Below are 20,188 nucleotides of genomic sequence, written 5' to 3' on the forward strand. Positions count from 1 at the left end.
AAATTAAGTTGAAACTTAACGAGCTTGACAATTGCACGTATCGAAGTGTAATTTTTCACCGTGACGATTCCACTCCTATTATTAATAAACCGATATGAGAAGTATCCAACTGAGTTCGTAATGCGAAAATAAGGACTCAAATAGAGAGCTTCGCCACTTTAAGATAGTAGATAACTGCCAGGCGAATCAGTTAAAGCCCAGGATTCTGTCCCTTATCAAAACCAAATTACAAATCCCCGACTAGGAGACGGAGGGGCAAGCCCAAAGGATAATCTCGAACAACAATGGGATGAGTGAAAGGGCCAAAGTCTTTTATCAACTGAATGTGCCATAATAAATGCGAGGAAGACAAATGTGGGGAAACCAAAACGCCGTGGTCTCTTCTTGTTCCTTGCGTTGACTTTAAGTTACAGAAGACACTGGAAATCTCAGTCACTTGAACATAATCGGGGGCCAGCAAATAAAACAAACCGGCTAACCAACTAATCGGAGAAGGGACCGACTTAGCGCTGTTGTTGCTCGACTATTGATAAGCATCGAATTCATTAATTTATATGTTCGATGAGTATCAAGCGAGGAATCGCACAAGCAGAAAGGAGTTCGCCTCCTTCGTCAGGATGGCTTTGTAATGTGAAACTAAGTGATTTGAGCCGGACATGTGTGCGATTGTATCCCTGCCCCCGTGCGTGTTTGTATCTAAGAACGTGTCTGTATATCTTCATTACAAATCCTAGCTGGGTTTCGCCTTGTGGATTTCAAATGAAATGTTCTGCCTGTCCTCTAAAGCTATGAGCCAAAGCCCCATATAGAATCGCACAGTGGGTCAGGAGCAGGTTTATCACCAGCCGCGGTCAAAATAAGAAGTGAATTTATAAGGCACTGACTACTTTAATGTAAGATTGTGCGAGAGTTTTACAATATATTTTCCACTCTACGCGTTGCTATAGCCAAAGTATTGTGCGCGACTATATAAAAAAAACAGTTCATTCATACCGCTTTCTGCTACTAAAGCTAATTGCCTTTTAAGCCCACTGTGCCATCTTTGCACTGTCTTCATGGCAAGAGCTGCCTTTGCCAGTTGGCTTTCCTTTGGGGGGACTTGTAGCTTGACTTAAGTAGTAATTTCAATCAATTTGGCCGAGCCACCACACAGAGACGCACACTCAGCCACGCAAACAAAGACAGAAAGAAAGCTCATGCCCAGGGACTGAGAACAATAAAATCTGAACTTAAATATGTCACAGCAATTAATACAACAGCAGACCGAAAACCAAACCCAAGCCAAATACAGACACCAGTCCGAAATGCCAGATACAAACATGGAACAATAACGGGGCCTTGTGTCAAAGGGCCTTTGCAAACGAAAGTGAAATCCCACACCAAAAGGCTCTGTGGCCAAGAAGCATTTGGTTATGGGGTGCAACGGGTCGTATGCGTAATATGGGCCAGGCCAATTGCTCAACTTCAATAGGTGGAATTCTGGACTATTTTGCATTTGACAGCTCATTTGTGGGTTGTTTCTTTGAAATTTCGGACTTGGGCTTTTTATTAATGTGAAAATTGTCAACTTAACATTGGGGTCACATGATATATGGCCAATCGATGATCCAAGTCAAACAAAACCAAAAACATCTACACAATTAGAATATAACCCTGGCTGCTCTATAAATCAACAAACATTTACATATATCACAGATGGAGAAAGCTAGTTATAAATCAAATTGCTACAATCAATTAAAATACTAAAAACGAGGACATTCAAGTTTGGGTGGTTACTGTTGTGCGGGTTTTAACATCCGTTGAAGGACGAAAATGTTTATGCGTCAAAATAATATGCAAGTTCATTTGTTAAAAGCTTCTGTGGAATTGCCTTTGGACACAACAAAGCAATCATGGACAACACTATCGGTTGAACATGTTAAAATTCAATAACAGCTCAGAACTTTAGGGATTGTGATATTTCTAATTTATTGGTAATAGTTTCGAAAAGTTCATTTGCTTAAGTTTATAAAATTAAGTTTAGTGCTCTTGCACAAATATTCTTTTTAATAAACCTCCGTCTTTGAAATCATCACTCCAATCGCTTTGTATCTGCAGACCATCTTTATCATTTTCCACTGCCGATGTCAAACAATCAGACCGTCCTCCAGACCAATCAATAATCCCAAAAGCTCCATTTGAGTGGCATAAACAAAATGTACGGAACTCGAGACCTTTTGGTTTTCAATTCCCCTTCACTTTCCCTTTTCCAGTGGCCTGACTTTCACATAAATTTCCTAAGATTATAGTGCCCACAGATCCGAAGAAGCCAGCATGTCAAGTAGCAGCGATGATGCTTAGGTGCTGGAAAATGGCAGACAGCAAGTGAAACTGCACACGAAACTGGGAACTGGGATCTGGAAACTGGTAACTTGGAACTTGGCATTGAGGGGGCGTGGCTGCCCGGCCACATTGTTTTGTAATTTATTTTGTTTCCGACAGTTTTTCCATGGCGATATGCAGGGCGCCCCGGACCGAAATCAACTTGCTACTTATGCGTCGTCATTGCATAAACAAGGCACTCGACGGCAGCAGGTTTACCGGTCTGGTTTTCCCTGAGTTTTTTTCCCACTCACTGAGAAATTGCAACATTACGTGCCCCAGGAGCCACGTCCACTTCTCATGCAAAGCATGCACAATTCTCCAGAGCTCTGGACTAAAGATAAATTGATAGTATTTTGGGGCTGACTCTGGTACCCCGACATTTTCCTAGGTGCCTTATTTTTTTCTCTTTTTTGGTTAGGCAATACGCAAATGGTGAAACTGTCCATTAACAGAAAAGAAATAAAAGTTAAACAAGAACAAACAGGGAAACAATAAGGTGGACGGGCTGCAGAAAAAAAGTTGAAATCCTTTATTGTCCATTGTCGGCCATGGAGTTCTCTATCAGAATGCCTTAATTAAGAACGCTCGGAGTCTGGCCAAAGAGTCAGACTTCATTTCGATTTTTAACAGCGCAGCTGTTACCAAAAACCCAACGATTCCATTCGCCTGAAAAACTCAACCCAACCAACCAGCCCCACTTCGTCCTGTCAGGGAAAAAATGGAAACCAACAATTTGCAGTTTACATTTAACAGCAGATCGAGGGGCGGTGGGGCATGGGACACGTTATTGGAAAAGCAGTGAAAATTGGTTTGTTTGACGGCCCGATGTCTGGCGGAATAACATAGCCCGCACCTATACACATACACACTCAAGCACACACATAGCGAACGTATATTTTATATCGCATATAGTTACCGTCATTGTCGAAAACTCTCGGATAGCAGAAGAAATTACATCGATAGCGGAAAAACTTTACGATCAAGAAAAAATAAAAGTAAAATGATGAGCGCCCAACCACCGATAGACAGTCAATCAGGACCCTTATATTGAGTTGCATTTTTTGTGTCTCTTCATAAATTAACCGTGCTAGAGGATTCCAATCATGTCGCTGCCACTGAAAGTATTAACAAAAAATATGACATATTTTTAATGAATACATAACGAATATATTAAACAAGAAAACTACAACATGTTTTCTTGTTAATATTTATAAAATGGAATTCTTTTTCCAAATTATTTGCAGTAGGAGCGATTTTAGTTAGCAACCTTAAAATTTTACATTGATAGGTTTAAAGTAAAATAAGTTTAGGTAGGAAATGTGGCGCTACAATAATGCATATACATAGGTGCTTTACAAAATATTAGTTTCTCCCTTCCCTTCCTCGCCTAATCTCCCAAAAAAAAAGTGCTCATGTACAACATTTGCGAACATTTTGAATCGATGAAGCATTCATGTGCAGCCTCTGCACATATGGAGGAAATCGTTTTTCGCAGCAAATATTTACAAGAAATACGAATTTTAATTTATGCAACAATCGACGAGACGAATCGTCTAAATGGAGTTCATCGGGGGTCCAGGGGGCCAAACAAATCGATCCATCAACTGCAGTTGCAGCTGCCCATGCAAGATTGCTGGCGAAAACAAAAGGTATATTTGTATCTATGCATTTTGTATGCGGGTTTTCAGCAACTGTTGTCCACCAGGTAGTTGACACAACCCACTCAAACTCGCCAGTTGCCCCATAAATTCTCGGGAGCCCAGCAAACCATTTATGTTTATATTTGGCACATTGCACACTTGTCATCCGCTGCTCCGAAATTCCCACACGCAGGCCAATGCAAAAGTGAAAATCAACAGCCCCATTTTTAGATGACACCAATGGTGTTTGGCTACCCGTCCAAATTAAAAATGGGATTTACACGTTATTTTTTAGTTATTATATATTTTTTTCAATCTAAAAATGATGTTTTTTGAAAAACTATGAGTAGAGCAAAGAATAAAATAAAATCCTTTAAACAAATTTATGAGACTGTGATGTGTAAATTAAGATATTAAAATAACTTATGCGTTCTGTTTTACCAAAATTGTGGTCACTTAATATTGTCGCCGCTAGGTGGAGCTCGTGAGAAACCTCTGGAAACAGTCGCATTGCTTCTAGCATATCTCAACCAGCTTTATACTTGCATTAGCTGACTAACGTATATCTTACAGTCGGACACTCGACTACAGCATTCTCCCTGGTCCTTTCACTAAAAAAGCGGCGTTGGATGGGCAAGGGATAGGGTTAAAACTCAGGGCTTTGTTGGTTTCCATGTGCGATGATGTTTTTGGCGCCGCTTTGGCGGTCGCCTGCAAATACACACACAGCCGACACTCAGGGAAAACTCGCATGAATGCCAAATCCAGAGTGCCTTTTGAGTCCAGATCATCCTTTGTGAAGGACACACCCCTTAGGATCTCACGTGCAAGATGTCTATGCTTTCTTTTGTTTGAATAATTATTTAAAGTGTATGTATTTTAAATGTATAAGCTTTCCACATAAATGGGATAATAAATCATACAACCAATTTAGTTTTTGTCCAGCATTATAACATCTCCCTTTGTTTATTGTTACATTTTAGAAACAATTTCTAGTGCGCAGCTAATATGTATTGTTTCGGACCCTAGTTTAGATTATAAATAATAAATCACTGCTGCTTATTGTAAGCTAATTGAAAACCAAGCATGAGTAAAATAAAAAACCCAAGTAGTGCCCAATAAACTTTTAGGTAATTACATTTTACATATATATTTTCAAAACATTTTTCAGCCAGCTCAGCCTCTATTCAAATTCTCTTTTTTGTATCTTATAACAAAATCTTGGCTTAAATACTTAATCCGGTATTTTCAGAAACAATTCGATATATTCAATTTGAAGTGCTGCACAATGCATACCGAAAAAACATGACAAAGAACAAGTGTCATGCTAAAAATTGCACAGATTTTCATTTAACATAATTCCCGAAACACAAAAAAAAAAGTTCACCAAACCAGAGTGGCGAAAAACCAAACAAAACACACACAAAAGTGGGAGTCTGTCGCCATTGTCGCGGCTCCAATTCAATACAATAATAATAAAATTTGTATGCAAAATAGGCGTTGAGTGTTGAATGCATGCAAAAAGATTGCAGGACGAAACCACTGGGCGGGCGTATTGTGGTGCTTGGTGGTGCTGGGTGTTGCAGGGTGGTGTATCGCATAGTGGCTCGATTTACATATACAAATATGCAGGAGAGCGGCGATGTTGTTGGCTCGTGTTGAAAAATCGTAATCAAAAATTGCGCAATAATTTGCATGTTTATTTAATAGCCGGTCGCATAGAGCGCCCAAATGACCTGCCGCCCGGCCATTTTCCCCTTTGAAAATACAGGAAAAATGCAGGACAAAGTGTCCTTTGCTTTTACATACATATGTGAGTGCCAGGCATTGCAGTGACAAACATTTCGGTAAATGCCACAAACTGCGAAACTCTGCATGTGCTTTTTTCTTTTTAATGCCTTCGGTCACCCTCATTTCTAGGCTTTTACCCCCTTGTTGGCTGCCATTGAGTATCTCATAATGTGAGTAATTTTTTTAGCTTCCACGCTAATGAAATTGTCTGCGGGCTGAGCTTTGTTCGCACTCTTTTGAGTTTGTTTTTCTCATTGGGGGGCAAAAACGTTGGCCGCAAAATTTTATGACACTCTAAAATCAAAACAAAACAAAACACCAACCAAACAGAAAACCAACAAAAGAGCCCCCCAAATTAGCGGACAATTTTAGAGATAGAGGTTTATGTTTGGGGTATTTTTGCCCGAATGCTGAATCAGAATCGTGAAGTTGCAAATGAGCGGAAATTAAGAGCAATCGTATCATACAATTTTAAAGTATTAACATTAAATAAATTTTATATTTTTTGAATCTTTATTAAAGTTAACTTGTAATAATAGTGAAAGATAGGCCTGCCACGTTTGGCCAGAAAATAAAGCGGCAGCAGATTTATACCTTCAAAAAAAGTGTACCAATAGTCATATATGACTTCACACATAAACACATTGCATCGCATTGGCAATATTTTGACTGTTTCGTAATTTATTTGACATATTTATGGGGTTCATAAATACAGATACATACATATATAATGCATTTATTTCTATTTGTCGATTTTTTAGTTTTTATGGCAAGCAATGAAGTTGCAAGCAGGGAGACCCATCAAAAATGTATTTATACGTTCAAGTTTGGACTACTTCCAAAGCCCAGCGACTATGTAACGCAACAAAAACAAATAATTTCACTATTTTCGCTGCAGTTGCTGCTCTGCTCACACCCCATACTCCGCCTGGTCAAAGTTTCAATAGCAAAACATAAAACATTTTTTATGTAATGGTTTTTATTTTTTCCCACCCCGTCCCAGCAGATCTTCTCCTGGCTTATTTTCCGTTTTGGCTGCTTCTTTCTGTGGGCAGCTGCCTGAACTATTGACAGCTGATGATAAAAAATTGTTGGAAAAATAAACCAAAAGCCTGGAAAAATATAGAGTGGGCGAAAGTGTGGGGATGAATAGGTACTGGAAATGGATTTCGAGCTGGGTGGAAAAATGGCCAGCTAGATTTGGCTTAAAAGAAGAACTGAAATGCATAGCTTTTGCGACTTGACTTGGTCAAGTGGTTGGTACCGGAGTGATATAGTGACTAGGTTTTCCAATTTACTTTAAACATTTAGGAGCTTCAACAAGTTTGCAGTTTTGTAAATATATCATAAACCTACTCTTCTTCCCATTACCATTATATAAATATTATACAGCATTGTTCTAAAGGCCAGTTTGAAGAAAATCCCTCCGATTACTGCGAAAAGTCTTTTATTTCAGACACTTTTTCCATTAGACCAAATCCTGCATTTAATTGGCATTGGCATTATATAAAGGTGAAAATTGTGCCCCTCGTCGCCATAGTCCTTTAGTCAATCCATTCCATTTGAGTACGTCCCAACGCATCCATTCGCGAATTAAACATTTTTCGCCTTTACACTTTTAATTTATGTATTTACTTTCCTGGTTTATTTGCCTTTCTTTATGCCAGCCGGCAACTTGGGACCCTCTGTGGCAGCCACCTGCGGCATTTTCACTTTCCGAGCCTCTTATTGAAATTCCAAAGTTGAAATGACTGCAAAGTGAGAGAGGACGGATGGGGCAGGACGAGGACTCCGGGTGATGGTCGAGGTCCTGGCAGTGGCTACAGTGTTGACAGCCATGTCAGTTACCATACCCATCGCCGTCATCGGTTGCCGTTTTCCCGTTGAGCTCCTCTTTTTCCCTGGCCGAGTTTTGTGGTCGCGTTTCGGTCTGGAGTCTGCTTTGAGTCTGCTATATAGCATAGATATATATATGTAGAATAATACATTTTTGGGGCTTCATTTAAGTGTGAGAAGCACTTGCAAGGCAACTTAGAGGCGACCCTTTCCTTGTTTTGTTTGTTTTGTCTGTGTTGTCTGGCACTTTGTTTTGCTGCTTAACTTTTGATCAGCTTTTAATATAACTTAATGTGGCCAAATTAAATGCTTTTTGTCTGTAAAGTTTTATTGCAAATTATACATTGAAGTCGCGGTCAACGCCTCACCCGATTGCAAAATCAATAAAAACGCAGGGTAAGCCAGAACATAAATTTTTAAACATGTTTGCTATAAGCTGCTATAAGCCACATAACCAAAACAACTTATTTTGAGATCCTCTGGGGCTTAGCAATTTATTTTGGCAAATTAATGCAATGTTTGTTAAATGCTGAATCCACCAGGTGGATTTATTATGTAAATATTAATGAGCAAAATGAAAACAAATTAAAAAACAAACTGCTTAAAATAAGGCAAAATATACAACGGATTTAAATAATGAATTTGTAAATACATATTTTGTCAGGAAAAACGCAATCAAACAACAACTTGGTACTGTAGCACTAGTCGCTGCCAGATAGGAGAAAAGTGGGCATTACAGATGGTTTATAAAAGTCATAACAACAATACAGCCACATAAAAGAATACAAAATAAGACGAAGCTGGCGTCGGAGTATAAAATAACACACAATAGAACATAACAATATGTATAATAAAGCTTGTCAAGGAGCAGCTTCCCCACTTTCTATCCCAGGATATCCAACTTTGCGGAGTCCTGAGCAGGTTGGCGTCCCTCCAGTTAAATGGTGAACCATTAAAAGTGGACATTTGTAAACATAAACTGACAGATAAACACCGAGAGCAGACACAAAACTTTCTCCGGCCCAAGGGTGCATGGAAGGAAAGTGAATGATACGAAGAGTTGGCCATGCAATTTTCATTGGTTTTCATTGCACAGCCACACACATTTATCAAGGCAAAGGTACGAACCCGACCCGCACACATCTGACCAGGAAAAGCAGTTAGAATACTTAAAAAACGTAGATTGTGAAAGTTTTTATAACAATATAAAATGGCTGGAAAAGTTGTTGTTCTTGCTGTGGTTTCAGGGGGCGGCCCTCGAGGATTGGGTATCTGGTGGTCACTGCTAAACAACAATGTGCAGCTGAAGGACAATTTTGAGCGCCCTGCGATAAATGCAGGTACATCAAGTGCGGGTCGCACTACCGAGGTCAGAGGTCGGAGGGCACAACAAAATGCTCGCTCGTTATATGGGTCAATATGGGAAACAAAAGCATTGTTCACCGGTGGAAACAGAAAAACAAACTGAAGGCAACGGAACAAAAAACAACATGCACTGCGAAAAGTTTTTAATTAATGTTGGAGATTTTAAGGAAAATATGTAGTTTGAAGTTTGGAAATGTTTAAAACCAAAAACACAGGCATTAGCAATAGATAAAAGCCGAAATAAAATAGCTTTTTAATGGATTTTAGGAATAAAAAACTCAAAGCTGCTTTTTACTGGAGTATACTTTAAATTTGTATTCAGATATTCAACTAAATGGTAATTTTATACTACATTTAAATTAGGCAATTTTAATCAGAATATACACAAAATTGTCTAAAACAGTAAGGGAAATATCTCAGATTTTCTTTTAGAGTATATATGTATACTATATAAACTTCCGTGCAGCATTTTTTCTACCACACCCCTTGCCAAATGATAGGGACTATAAAACGAGAAAAGGAAGCAAATCGAGAAGCCGGTGGTCGGATGGAACTCTACTTTGTTTTCAACATTTTGTGTTGTCATTTGAAACATCGAACGGAAGGCAGCGGTCGGATCAGCTGGTCACTCTCTTATCAAAGAAGGGGTTAGCCCAGTAGTTAGCATCGAATTGGAATCCCAAGACGAGGGGGAGTGTTCAGTTCTTCACTCAGCTTTTTGGTTTGGGGTCCCTCGTTAGATGGGGTCAAGTTAATACTGGGCAAGGACGAGAGACCAACAGCTATAAACAAATTTAAATAGAGTATTTATCATTAAGAGCGGTATTTTGGATGGCTGTTCTGCCAAGCGAATTAAACTTTTAAAACAGTCTCTATATATATACGAAGCCAGATTCATGCATATTTCACTTACCAAACTCATTTTATTTGCAGATTTTATTGAAGCACTCAAGGATGTGTCGGTAATGATACCGCAGGCGGTGAAACGTGGCAGCAATGCGCTATTCACTTGTAATTACGATATGGAAAACGATACTCTATATTCGGTTAAATGGTATAAGGGCAAGCGTGAGTTTTATCGCTATACGCCCAAGGAGAATCCGGCGATGAAGGTCTTTGCCATGACAAGTGGTCTCAATGTCGAGGTAAGTACAGCCGTGCCCAGGCACAGCCTCTCGTTGATAATGTAGATGAGGATGTGGATATGGATATGGATAATTTCCCTTAACTCCGTGTGTCCCCATAACGCGCACATATTACTGCAGTTGCGTGTAAATTATATCCATAATGGCTGATTGCCAGGACCCCGGCTGTATTCGTTCTCATAACGACATTTGCCGGCTTAAATGTCCTGTCCCACTGCCCGTTGTAATTATGCCAGTCCATCCGGAGACGGATCCGTTAAGAGTTGTTGGGCGTGGCCAATTAGTCGCGCTTGCGATTGACTTGCGGCTCATTAAAAAACAATATATAGAGATTGCATATCCCGTAAAAAAAACTACACCAGCGATCACGAAAATACACTCGGTCCACACAAATTTTAAAATAATAATGTCCTTGTAGATAAAATGCAGTTTCACTTTAAATTGTTAGATACATAAGATACTTGAAATTTAACTAAACAAATAGCTGCATTCTTGCCAGCTTAATAAGTTATTCTAACAGACCCGTTGGCAGGGTATAATGACAACTCTTAATTATTACGGCGAAATACACAAGGGCCAATTAGGCATCAGCAGCAACAAATTGGGTTAAACATTCGCACGAGCCTCAGCCATTGATCCTCTGGAAGTAGCAACGACCTTTGCCCCCACTTGCCGCACTTAATTTCGCCTTCTCCATTGCATTTATGTGACATTTATTCTGAAAATAACGCACAATATTAAATGCAATTTATTAAATTTGATTTTTATTAAGTGAATTGTGTTATGTGAGGTTTCCTCGTTTCCTCTTCAAGAGATTAAATTTCGTCAGCTTAACAAAAAATATATTCCCATTTATGATTGGAAAGCTTAAAATGGCCGATGTTAAAAAGTGGGTTAAACAAGAACAGCTAAACCAACATACAAATTTACTTTAAAAGGCTTTGAACTATTATACAGGTAGTTTATAAAAACAATTAAAAGGGAGTTTTAAGTTACGTCTAATATTATTATATTTTATTTTTTTTATGTATTGTATTTTCTTATGTTTTTTTTTATGTTTATGTTTAAAAGAACAAAATACGTTTTCCTTATTATTTATTAAATTTGAACAACAAGTGCATTAAGTGGTCAGGAACAGAGCCATGAAGATTGGTGAAGTTTTTCCCCTTGCTTTCGTCTTATTAAAAGAAAAGTATGGGAATAAGGATTACACTCGTGAATCAAAAGAAATCTGCCACTCATAGCCCCACGGCAAGTTGCTTTGACTCAAAGAAAAACTTAATCAAATCGAGATGACCCCTTCAGCTTTAAAATCAACCCTTCACCCTTCACCTTTGTGCCCCCAATTTGCAGTCACTTTCCAGCAAGCTGCTGCTGCGCTTTTCATCATTCAGGACCAAGACAAAATTTTCATATTTTCCCCATAGCATTTTTCACTTTCTGCTCGCTCTGTCGCGGGTTATATTCAATTTCTATGCACCGCGTCCAGCCAATTTTGGGAGCAACTAATTTTTATTACGTTCTTCATTTCCCCGCCGCTGATTTTCTCCATTCGCTTTATCCTTTCTCCAGCGCAACCTTTCGAATCAGAGCCACGTCGTCCTGCAGTCGGTGCCGCTGAATATTTCGGGGAAATTTACATGCGAAATATCGGTGGAGGCGCCCACTTTTCAAACGGCCATGGTGTCCGGCGAAATGGAGGTGGTTGGTAAGTGAAAAATCCAAAAATGTTCATACACACATACACACGTATATACATCCAGATGTGGCGTTAAGAATTGCAATGGACTAATGGTAATGGAAAGGCAAACCGGCGGTCGGGGCAAGCAAATTAATTAGAACAAATCTATTTGAGCCTGCCACCGGCCAGGTCCTTTTTGGCTAATTTTACATTTCCATTCCTTGGCTAACTACTAACGACTGTTTCCCCTCCTTTTTGGCCAACTTTTTGCAGAGCTGCCGGAAGAGCACACTGTGGTTACCGGGATACAGGCACGTTATCGCATCGGCGATTTGGTCGACGGCAATTGCTCAATTAAATACTCGAAACCGGCTGCTAATTTGACATGGACTATTAATGGTATTGTGGTAAGTTTTGGTTTCGTTTACCACTGTTATCCGCATCCGGACACGCCCACCCGCCCATCCGCCTATACCGCCCATACCGCATTTCAATTAGCCGGCGCAATCGGAAAACGGTGTACGGAGGTCTTTGATCACTTTCTATTGATGGTCCGCCAGTTTTTCAATTAGTCATCAGTTCAGGGAGCAAAGGGTGATACTTCGATTCGGGTGCGAATGCACTTTGAGTGGGAAAGTGCGGCTAATGCATGTTTATTGGATGCTAGTAGCTTGACTTAAGCAAATAGTTCTCTATTTATTTTAAAAATATATTTCAAATGAAGGCAAAATATGTGCTTTATAGTGCAAATATAGTTAATTGGCTTAACCATTAAGGTTCTCCATTTCAATAATGCTTACAAAACGTATAATTTTTCACCCTTATTGATTTTGTATGAACTGTTTCAAATAGAAGTATGTACATTAAAGAGTGAACTTCGTAATTACCTACTAGGTGTTTTAAAACAAAAAATCAGGTGAGCCGTGGCCATTCGGTTTGCAATTTTTTGCGTTTAGTGTGCAATTTTTCATTCTCCGTCTGTTGCATACTTTTTGGCACCTGTGTGTGCGTCGCTTTCATTTTGCAGGCCCATCTTTTGGCATTTATATTTGCCTAGAACCACGCTCTTTTCCCGCTTTTTCTTTCGGCTCTTCGGTTTTATACATACATTTTTTGATATCCCGTCAGTTTTTATGCCATTTCGCTTGTGCCAGGCTGAGCTGTTCTGGGCGGGATTGGGCTGGTCTGGATGTTTTATGGCCGCAACCACAGCAGCCGACTGTCGACTCCAACAGAAGGTCACCCTGCCACATTGCCACACTGCCTCCTGCCAGTTTGCGCCCAGCTGCTGTCATGGCCCTTCTCTCCGCATGATTGCGCAGGTGTGATGCGGAGCAGCAAGGATCCCTGACATGTCCTGGCATTTTGCGTTCGGTTTTTCAAGAAACGTTTAGGTTGTCAGCTAGTTTTTCTCTGGCGTTTTTATGGCGGCCCCGTACATTACGGCCTCTCTCCCAGACTTTTGGCTGGTGTTATTGTTATTGTTTCCCCAATCCAGACAGACGGTTACCTGGTGGCAGCTGGAGTATAGTAAATGCGTTGTCAATGTCACGGAGGCACCTACTAGTCATATTTCAAACTTACGGCCTTTGTGTGTGCTGCTCTGGGTGAGAAATCAAGTTGTAAGATTGTTGGGCTTAGTCAGTGCTTAATTCTAAAGTAAATGAAGTCGACTTTATGGGTCTGGAGCTAGAAATTAGAGCTCAAAGAGGCCCATTTAACCAGTAATTAAAGTTTGAAGTGCTTAAGATAATGTTAAGGATGTCGTTGGCGTCGTTTGCCATATAAGTTTTAATAGTTTAGCCCTTCAAATGGAATGTTATAAAATTAGTTTACATTATTAGGGTAGCAATATAGGAATATCTGAGTAAAATTCAAAGAATTTCTAATGCTTATCCTTTTAATATTATATATTAGTTACAAATAAAGCACCTAGGAATAAGGAAGTAGAAAAAATCTCTCTTTCACTATTCATGCAAACGCTTAATGCTAGTGTATGTTTTTTGAATGTCAGCAATATATTGACCAATTAAAAATATTATAAAACGGAATTTTGGTATATAAATTATGTTTAAAAATCCGATCAATAAATGTAGCACCGGTTTTGGTTTTAATCCGGGCTACGAATAAATAGAATTATTTTTGAAAATGCCAAGTCTCGGACTTAGTCGGCATCAAGACAAGCAATTCAGCAAAAAACATATTTATAAATATACAAAAATAGAGCAGGGAAAACTAACACAAACAGCACTTGAGTGTTGCCTATAGTGGGTGGCCATGCACAGTGGGTGCGGCCACTTGATCTTTTAGCTAACGAGCGCATTTCAACAGGAGCACCACTCACCCACCGACGACCGCCCACCACCCAGAGCCATCATGTGTGCTGTCAGCTGTGGGTGGTGCGGGTGGTTTTGGGTGGCTTTTGGGTGGCGGGGGCCAGGGCTCGTATCTGCCAGGCACTTCAAACTAAACTCACCGCAAACAAAGTGGCCTCGTCTTCTCGACACAGCTCACCCATGTCCTTTGGCTCCTGTTCCTGCATCCCCCATCCTTGGCATCATCATAGTCATCAGCATCAGCATCACCATCATCTGCTCTAGTTAATCACTCAAGCGTAAATCTATTCATCATTCATAAGTTATAAATTTGCCTCGGCCGCTCCGTTCGTGGTCGCCTTTATTTTTCGGGTAAAAGCTGACACTTTGGCTTTGGGGGAGCAGCTTTCGCTTTCATATCGCAGCCCACTTCATCGAAAAAGGATTGCTGAATATTTACAAATTGATTTCGCTGCAAAATCGAGATGCCACTTGACATTATTCGTCCTTCTTCTTGTTTCTCGTCCATTGTAGGTGCCACCGCATCACATAAAGACCTACCAGACGGAGAAGCGGGAGAACAGCACCCTGGAATCGGTTACAAGTGCCATACATTTCATGGTCACCAATCAACATTTCCTCAAGGGCCAGATGAGGGTAAGGAAACAATCCGCACCAGTTGAGACACTAATAATAAAGCCCCGTTCCATTCACCATTTCCCGTTGTTAGCTCAAGTGCACGGCCAATATCTTTGACATCTTCAAGGAGGAAATGGAGAGTGTCATCGAGGAGGACCGGCCCAGGATAATGGCCTCCGGCAGATCGTATGACATCAACAATTATCCCCTCGAGGAGCACACGAATGGCGAACGGGGCGGCTTTGAGGATCACAACGAGTCCTATTTGACGTACTACTCCGGTGAGTACTTACAGTTTGGAAAACGAGAGAGGTTATATTGCCATTAAAATGTGGGAGTAAGGATGGAAAAACTGTAGGATTAGTAACAATTCAATGCAAGTATTTAAAAATTTAATAGGTTTTGATATACATGATCCTATACTTGACTCGAAATTGAAAAACCGTAGACTTCAGTATAGTGCACGCGTATAAATTGGATTACAATTACGATTACTGAGTGCCAATAAAATTATTTATTTAGATTTGAGTTCTTCCTAATCGGCAATATATTTAGACAGGTATCCAGTTCAATAACTTACCAAATCAAAAATATCCGGCTGCACATTCGATACGTTTAAGTGATCCCATCGCAGGAGAAGCAAAGCCCTGGGCAAACAAAGAAGATGGACTGAATCCCACTTAGTTCGGCCCACTGCATCCTGTCGATGTCGGGGCACACAATGTAAATTATGTAAATAAAATTGTGCAGCATAAACATTCCTCCAGACTGCTAACAACCAGGAGCAAGGAGCAGGCTTATCGAATCAGATGGCGGGGAATCAAATTGCTATAAACTAAGTTTAGACATGAAAGATTGTCGCGGAATTGCGGCAGACTGTGTGGGACGGAAGCGTGATTGGGGCCTCTGGCAAAAATGTGGGGTCCTTTCTATATCCTTTCATTTTTCTTGCGCTTCTCGCTCCTTTTGCGGTTCTTTTGCCACTTACTAGCGACAACATTTACTTAACACCAAGTAACGACAACACCAGAAATAACAAGTGTGTAAACGCATTGAGCTGAAAATTGTATTTAAAATTGAGTTCACTGGCTTACCGATGAAAGCAGCTGGGAAATGGAAACGGCGGAATTCCAGCGAAATATCAACGTATGCGACAATATTTTGGCCACAGCGCCCAAGGGAAGCCCTCAAAACGGAAGTTTGCAAGCCACCCTCGTTATTAAGCAGAAGGAATGGGGAGATTGCATGTTCCGATTCCTTGCTTGCATTCCGCTCTGAACTTTATGCAAATGCAGTGTTGACACACCCACTCGCACAGGAGAACTTGTCTGGTTGAATATATCTTTTTTTTTCATTTTGGTAGGAAACTGAATTTTCTACCACATTTCCCCCAGCCAAAATTGGTTACAAGAGAAACATTATTTTGGAATGCACATGATGAAAACTTAGGTAAATTCTTAAAATTTTTACTAAGCCTTATAGGTAAAAGCTTTAAAGGGGGTCAAAATAGGTAACGATTCAATGTACGATTATTGGCTTATAAATTATTAAAGCAGCCTGGCAGACCTTGACTTTTCCTAAAATCGAACAGTACGTTGCGATGTTTAGTTTTCACAAAGGCATCAAAGGGGGAAAACTTGAAGCCCCTTTAATGGCAATGTCCCTTTTTTTGTTACCTCCACCCAATGCTCACCTGTGCATCTCTCTATTTCCAGCGGATAACACGGCATCGGGCGCCTCGACAGCTGCACACGAAATCTTCTGGCAGTTCTGGCCATCGCAGCTAACAAAGCTCCCCATCAACAGGCAGTTGGCGGGGGCGTGGCACTGGCTATGTGGGGGCGGTGGAGCGGCTGCTCTTCTCCTCTTTTTCCTGCTGCAGCAAGGGCCGCTGGCCCATCAAATTATCAACTGTCAATACACAAAGCCGGCGACTGGCAAGGTGCAACAGCAACAACAGCAACACCAACAACGCAGCAGCGGCAGCAGCAGCAACATCGAGGTGACAGCTCCAAAAGCGGCAACATCCGCATCTAGCGTCAAATGCTTTTATAATTGTCAAATGGCTATGGCGATGCCAACTCGAAGTCGTGATGATGATGACCGTGGTGATGCGTATATTGGCAGCACGAGTGCAAATGCAGCAGCAACAGCGACAGCAACTGCCGATGCTGATGCTGCAGATGTTGCTGCTGCAGGAGGAGTTGCGAGTTGCAGCATTAAGCGGCTGTCAGCGACACTTGTGGGGGGCGTCAATGCTGTAAGGGGCGTGGCCAGTGGGCCGGATCAACGATTATTGATGACTCGGCGGCGGGAAAGGCGGCAAAAGAAATCGCAGGCGATGGATGCGATGATGCAGTCGCGTTGGAGCGCGTGCTGATGCCGAATTGATGATGAAATCCATTTTCGAAAGTAGCTTAAGGTGCTCGCCACCGTGCAAAATAGCAGTATATGGCTCTTTTCCTTTCGCACCCGAATTGTTGAAGGGCATAATTAATATACATTCGTACTCATACTGATTGCATCAGCCAGCTGCATAAATCGATCTGCTCGTAGCTCTTAAGTGTTGAACGCATAAGGTCAGGGAAAGTGCAGTATACATATATTTAATGATTCGAAGAGCATAGTCAGCAAGTAGATATTAAACTGATGAATAACAACAGGAAATGAATTAATGTTAGGTAACATACAACATACGGTGAAACCATTAAATAAAAAACACCCTGTACGACGCTATCTATCAAATTTGTTTGTTTTCGGCCTACTTACATTTTCGCAACAGAATTACACTGAAATATATTGTGCTGTAAAACAGATCAGCATTCACATTATTTTCAGTCACCTTGTGAAACTTTTTTTTTCAGTTCACTTATAAAATTAAATAATTATTTGACATATTTATTATTTTGTAAAAATAGTCACACTTTTAATTTTCAGCTAGACATCACTTTACAGACAATAATATCTACTCAATAAACATACATATATGAATGCTACAGCAAGTTTTTTTCACTTTTTACTCCCGATACTTTCGAGCAGACTTTAACTGTGAAAAATAAAAGAACACAATAAGCACCGAATGGTTCTCAATGAAGAGAACATTAAGAAATGCGGAAAGTAAAACCAGAAATGCACAGTTGCCTGGGGACTTTCGTACAGGGTGAGAAAATGCGTGTGCTTAGTCACTGAAAATCAAAAGGTACTTAGAACAGATACGAAGTACTTCAACCTCTTATGTTATATATCAAGCGTTAAATATATCCAAAAAAAAAATAAAAAAGTTATAGGAATTGTGCACAGTGTACAGCAAGCTGAACTTTAGACTGCACTTGAGCTTAGCTTTCGGGTACCGTAGTGCATTTTAAAGTGGGGTTTTGGCAGCTTAAAAATTGTAAACAACCGAAGGTAATTTAAGTCAATACTAATACCCGTTACTAGTAGAGTAAAAGGGTGTTCTAGATTAGTTGAATCGTTTGTAATATTCAGAAGAAAGCGTGTCCCTTCGACCCAATTTTAGAAATTCATCTGAGTAACGGGTATCTTATAGTCGAGACAATCGACTATATCTTTATTTTGTTTGTTTTCTCCTTTCAGAATGAAGATGACATTATGTCAATGTGTAAATAAAAGCTTAAAACCAAACAACATATTTAATATATTGTAACATCCACTGTACAGAAAGGAACTTTTTACGGTTGTGGAAATGAAAAGCAAAATTAATTATTATAGCAAGCGTTTATTTGTAGAAAACAACGAATACATAGAGCAAATTGAAACGAAAAACCTTTATTTTCAAGTCTTCGGCAATATTAAAACTCGATGAAAGCAAAAGAATTATTTAAACATTTTTGGCCAACAAAAATCCAGCGGTAAATAGTTCCTTTACCTTAAACACAATTCAATGTATGCAATGGGTAATCGTAGCCCAAAAACAAATGAAAATGTATATTAAACAAATAAATAATAATCGCTATATCGTTTGGATATAATAAATATAATAAATGTTGAATAATTTATAAATTCACTACATATATTTAAAATGTAAATAACATAATGAAACATAATAATAAAACTTATGAAATATAAATTAATTGGTGTACATGCTAAAACAAGTAATACGAATAGATAAACATATAATAATAAACTGCATGCCCCCAGATTTTTGTAATCAAATCGTGTTGTGAAAGTTGTCTTCCCTAATTTATGCCCATTACATCTAAACATTGACAGGGGATTTTAATTTTTATTTCAGTATGGTTTCAATTATAGCCATAAAATTATAAACTATAACCATATGTATAAGAATGTAAAAAGCTAGTGTTATGTACATAGAAATGGGACAAACATTTTGATGTTACTGAATAAATATTAAAAGTATTAACCAAGAAATATGAAAGTAGGATAAAAAACAGTGAATGTTTCCAGCTGCTAGGAAAAACGATAAGTCTTAGATCTATAAAGAGAATCAAAAACGCGGGCAAATGCATAGCACATAATATATTCATATCCCCCATAAATAACCCGAAATGTGTAAAGCCAGAATAAATGTAATAATAAGATTGAAGAAACCAAAATAGTGATGTAAAAAAGCAGCAAGGAAATAAAGTAACCCCTATTCAATAACTATTGTTTACGTGTTTTATTCTTACATGCCATCATTTGTTTATGTAAATTAAAGTGGTTTGGTCTGCATGATTTAAACTTTGATTTTCGGTTGCACAATGCACTATGGTCCAGAATTCGTTTTTTTTGGCATAAAGTCTAAATTTTTATGTCAATATATCGTCCTTAAGCAATTATTTTCTAATACGAAATTAATCATATAAATAAAAACCAAAAACAAAATTGACCGAAAGCTTCACAAAATCGTTTTATGAGCTTTTAAAGGTGAAGTGTTAAACAGCTGATTGAGAGAATGCAATTCCAGCTAAATTATTTGCTTACTTTTGCACGTAGTACAATCGTTAATACGCATCCAAAAATTATAGTAAAATATGGAAAATAAATGCCAAGGTATGATGTTTTTAACTTATGTAGGTAATATATGTATAGTTGTACTGTTTTTATGTTGTGTGACATCCAATTTATGTGTATTTTAACAGAAAATTCTAACGTGTCCCCTGTGTTTCGTGGAGTATAACCAATTTTCTGACAATTTCTGACAAAAGTTAAAAACGTCAGTTTGTACCTTTAACTATTGTCTTTCACGGTAAAGTAATATCTTTTGCCCATTTTTGCTCGTTTTCTTAAAAATTTGATTTTATATAGGCAAGTTCGAGTTCAGACATAGCGACCTTCTGAACATTTGGAGGCGTAACAATAGGCAAATAAGTTATTTTTCAGATTACGTTTATTCCGCAATCAACAACAATAATCAGGAATCGAAAAAGACAGAAGAGATTGACAAAAAAA

At 39.2% G+C, this 20,188-nt stretch overlaps 1 protein-coding gene and 1 long non-coding RNA gene across 6 annotated transcripts in view; both read left to right on the forward strand.

Moving 5' to 3' along the window:
- LOC6732481 overlaps positions 1-19,402 on the forward strand; it is a 41,192-nt gene extending 21,790 nt beyond the window's left edge. The window contains exons 3-8 of the mRNA XM_016180191.2: positions 9,930-10,141; positions 11,714-11,849; positions 12,096-12,229; positions 14,672-14,794; positions 14,868-15,057; positions 16,492-19,402. Coding sequence (XP_016025111.1) covers positions 9,930-10,141; positions 11,714-11,849; positions 12,096-12,229; positions 14,672-14,794; positions 14,868-15,057; positions 16,492-17,156 — 1,460 coding nt within the window. The 3' untranslated portion in view covers positions 17,157-19,402. The remainder of the gene's footprint in view (positions 1-9,929; positions 10,142-11,713; positions 11,850-12,095; positions 12,230-14,671; positions 14,795-14,867; positions 15,058-16,491) is intronic.
- On the forward strand, positions 1,894-3,537 carry LOC120284209. Of its 5 annotated transcripts, none has more exons than XR_005543699.2 (3): positions 1,894-2,197; positions 2,253-2,406; positions 2,783-3,537. It is a non-coding gene; the product is annotated as an uncharacterized LOC120284209 (long non-coding RNA). The 5 variants fall into 5 exon arrangements; XR_005543697.2 differs by having other exon boundaries at positions 1,896-2,197; positions 2,482-3,525; XR_005543698.2 differs by having other exon boundaries at positions 1,897-2,197; positions 2,282-2,406; positions 2,482-3,525.
- Positions 19,403-20,188: the final 786 nt, after the last annotated feature.

The sequence above is a fragment of the Drosophila simulans genome, chromosome 2L, assembly GCF_016746395.2.
Source record: "Drosophila simulans strain w501 chromosome 2L, Prin_Dsim_3.1, whole genome shotgun sequence".
In the NCBI taxonomy this organism is placed as follows: domain Eukaryota; kingdom Metazoa; phylum Arthropoda; class Insecta; order Diptera; family Drosophilidae; genus Drosophila; species Drosophila simulans.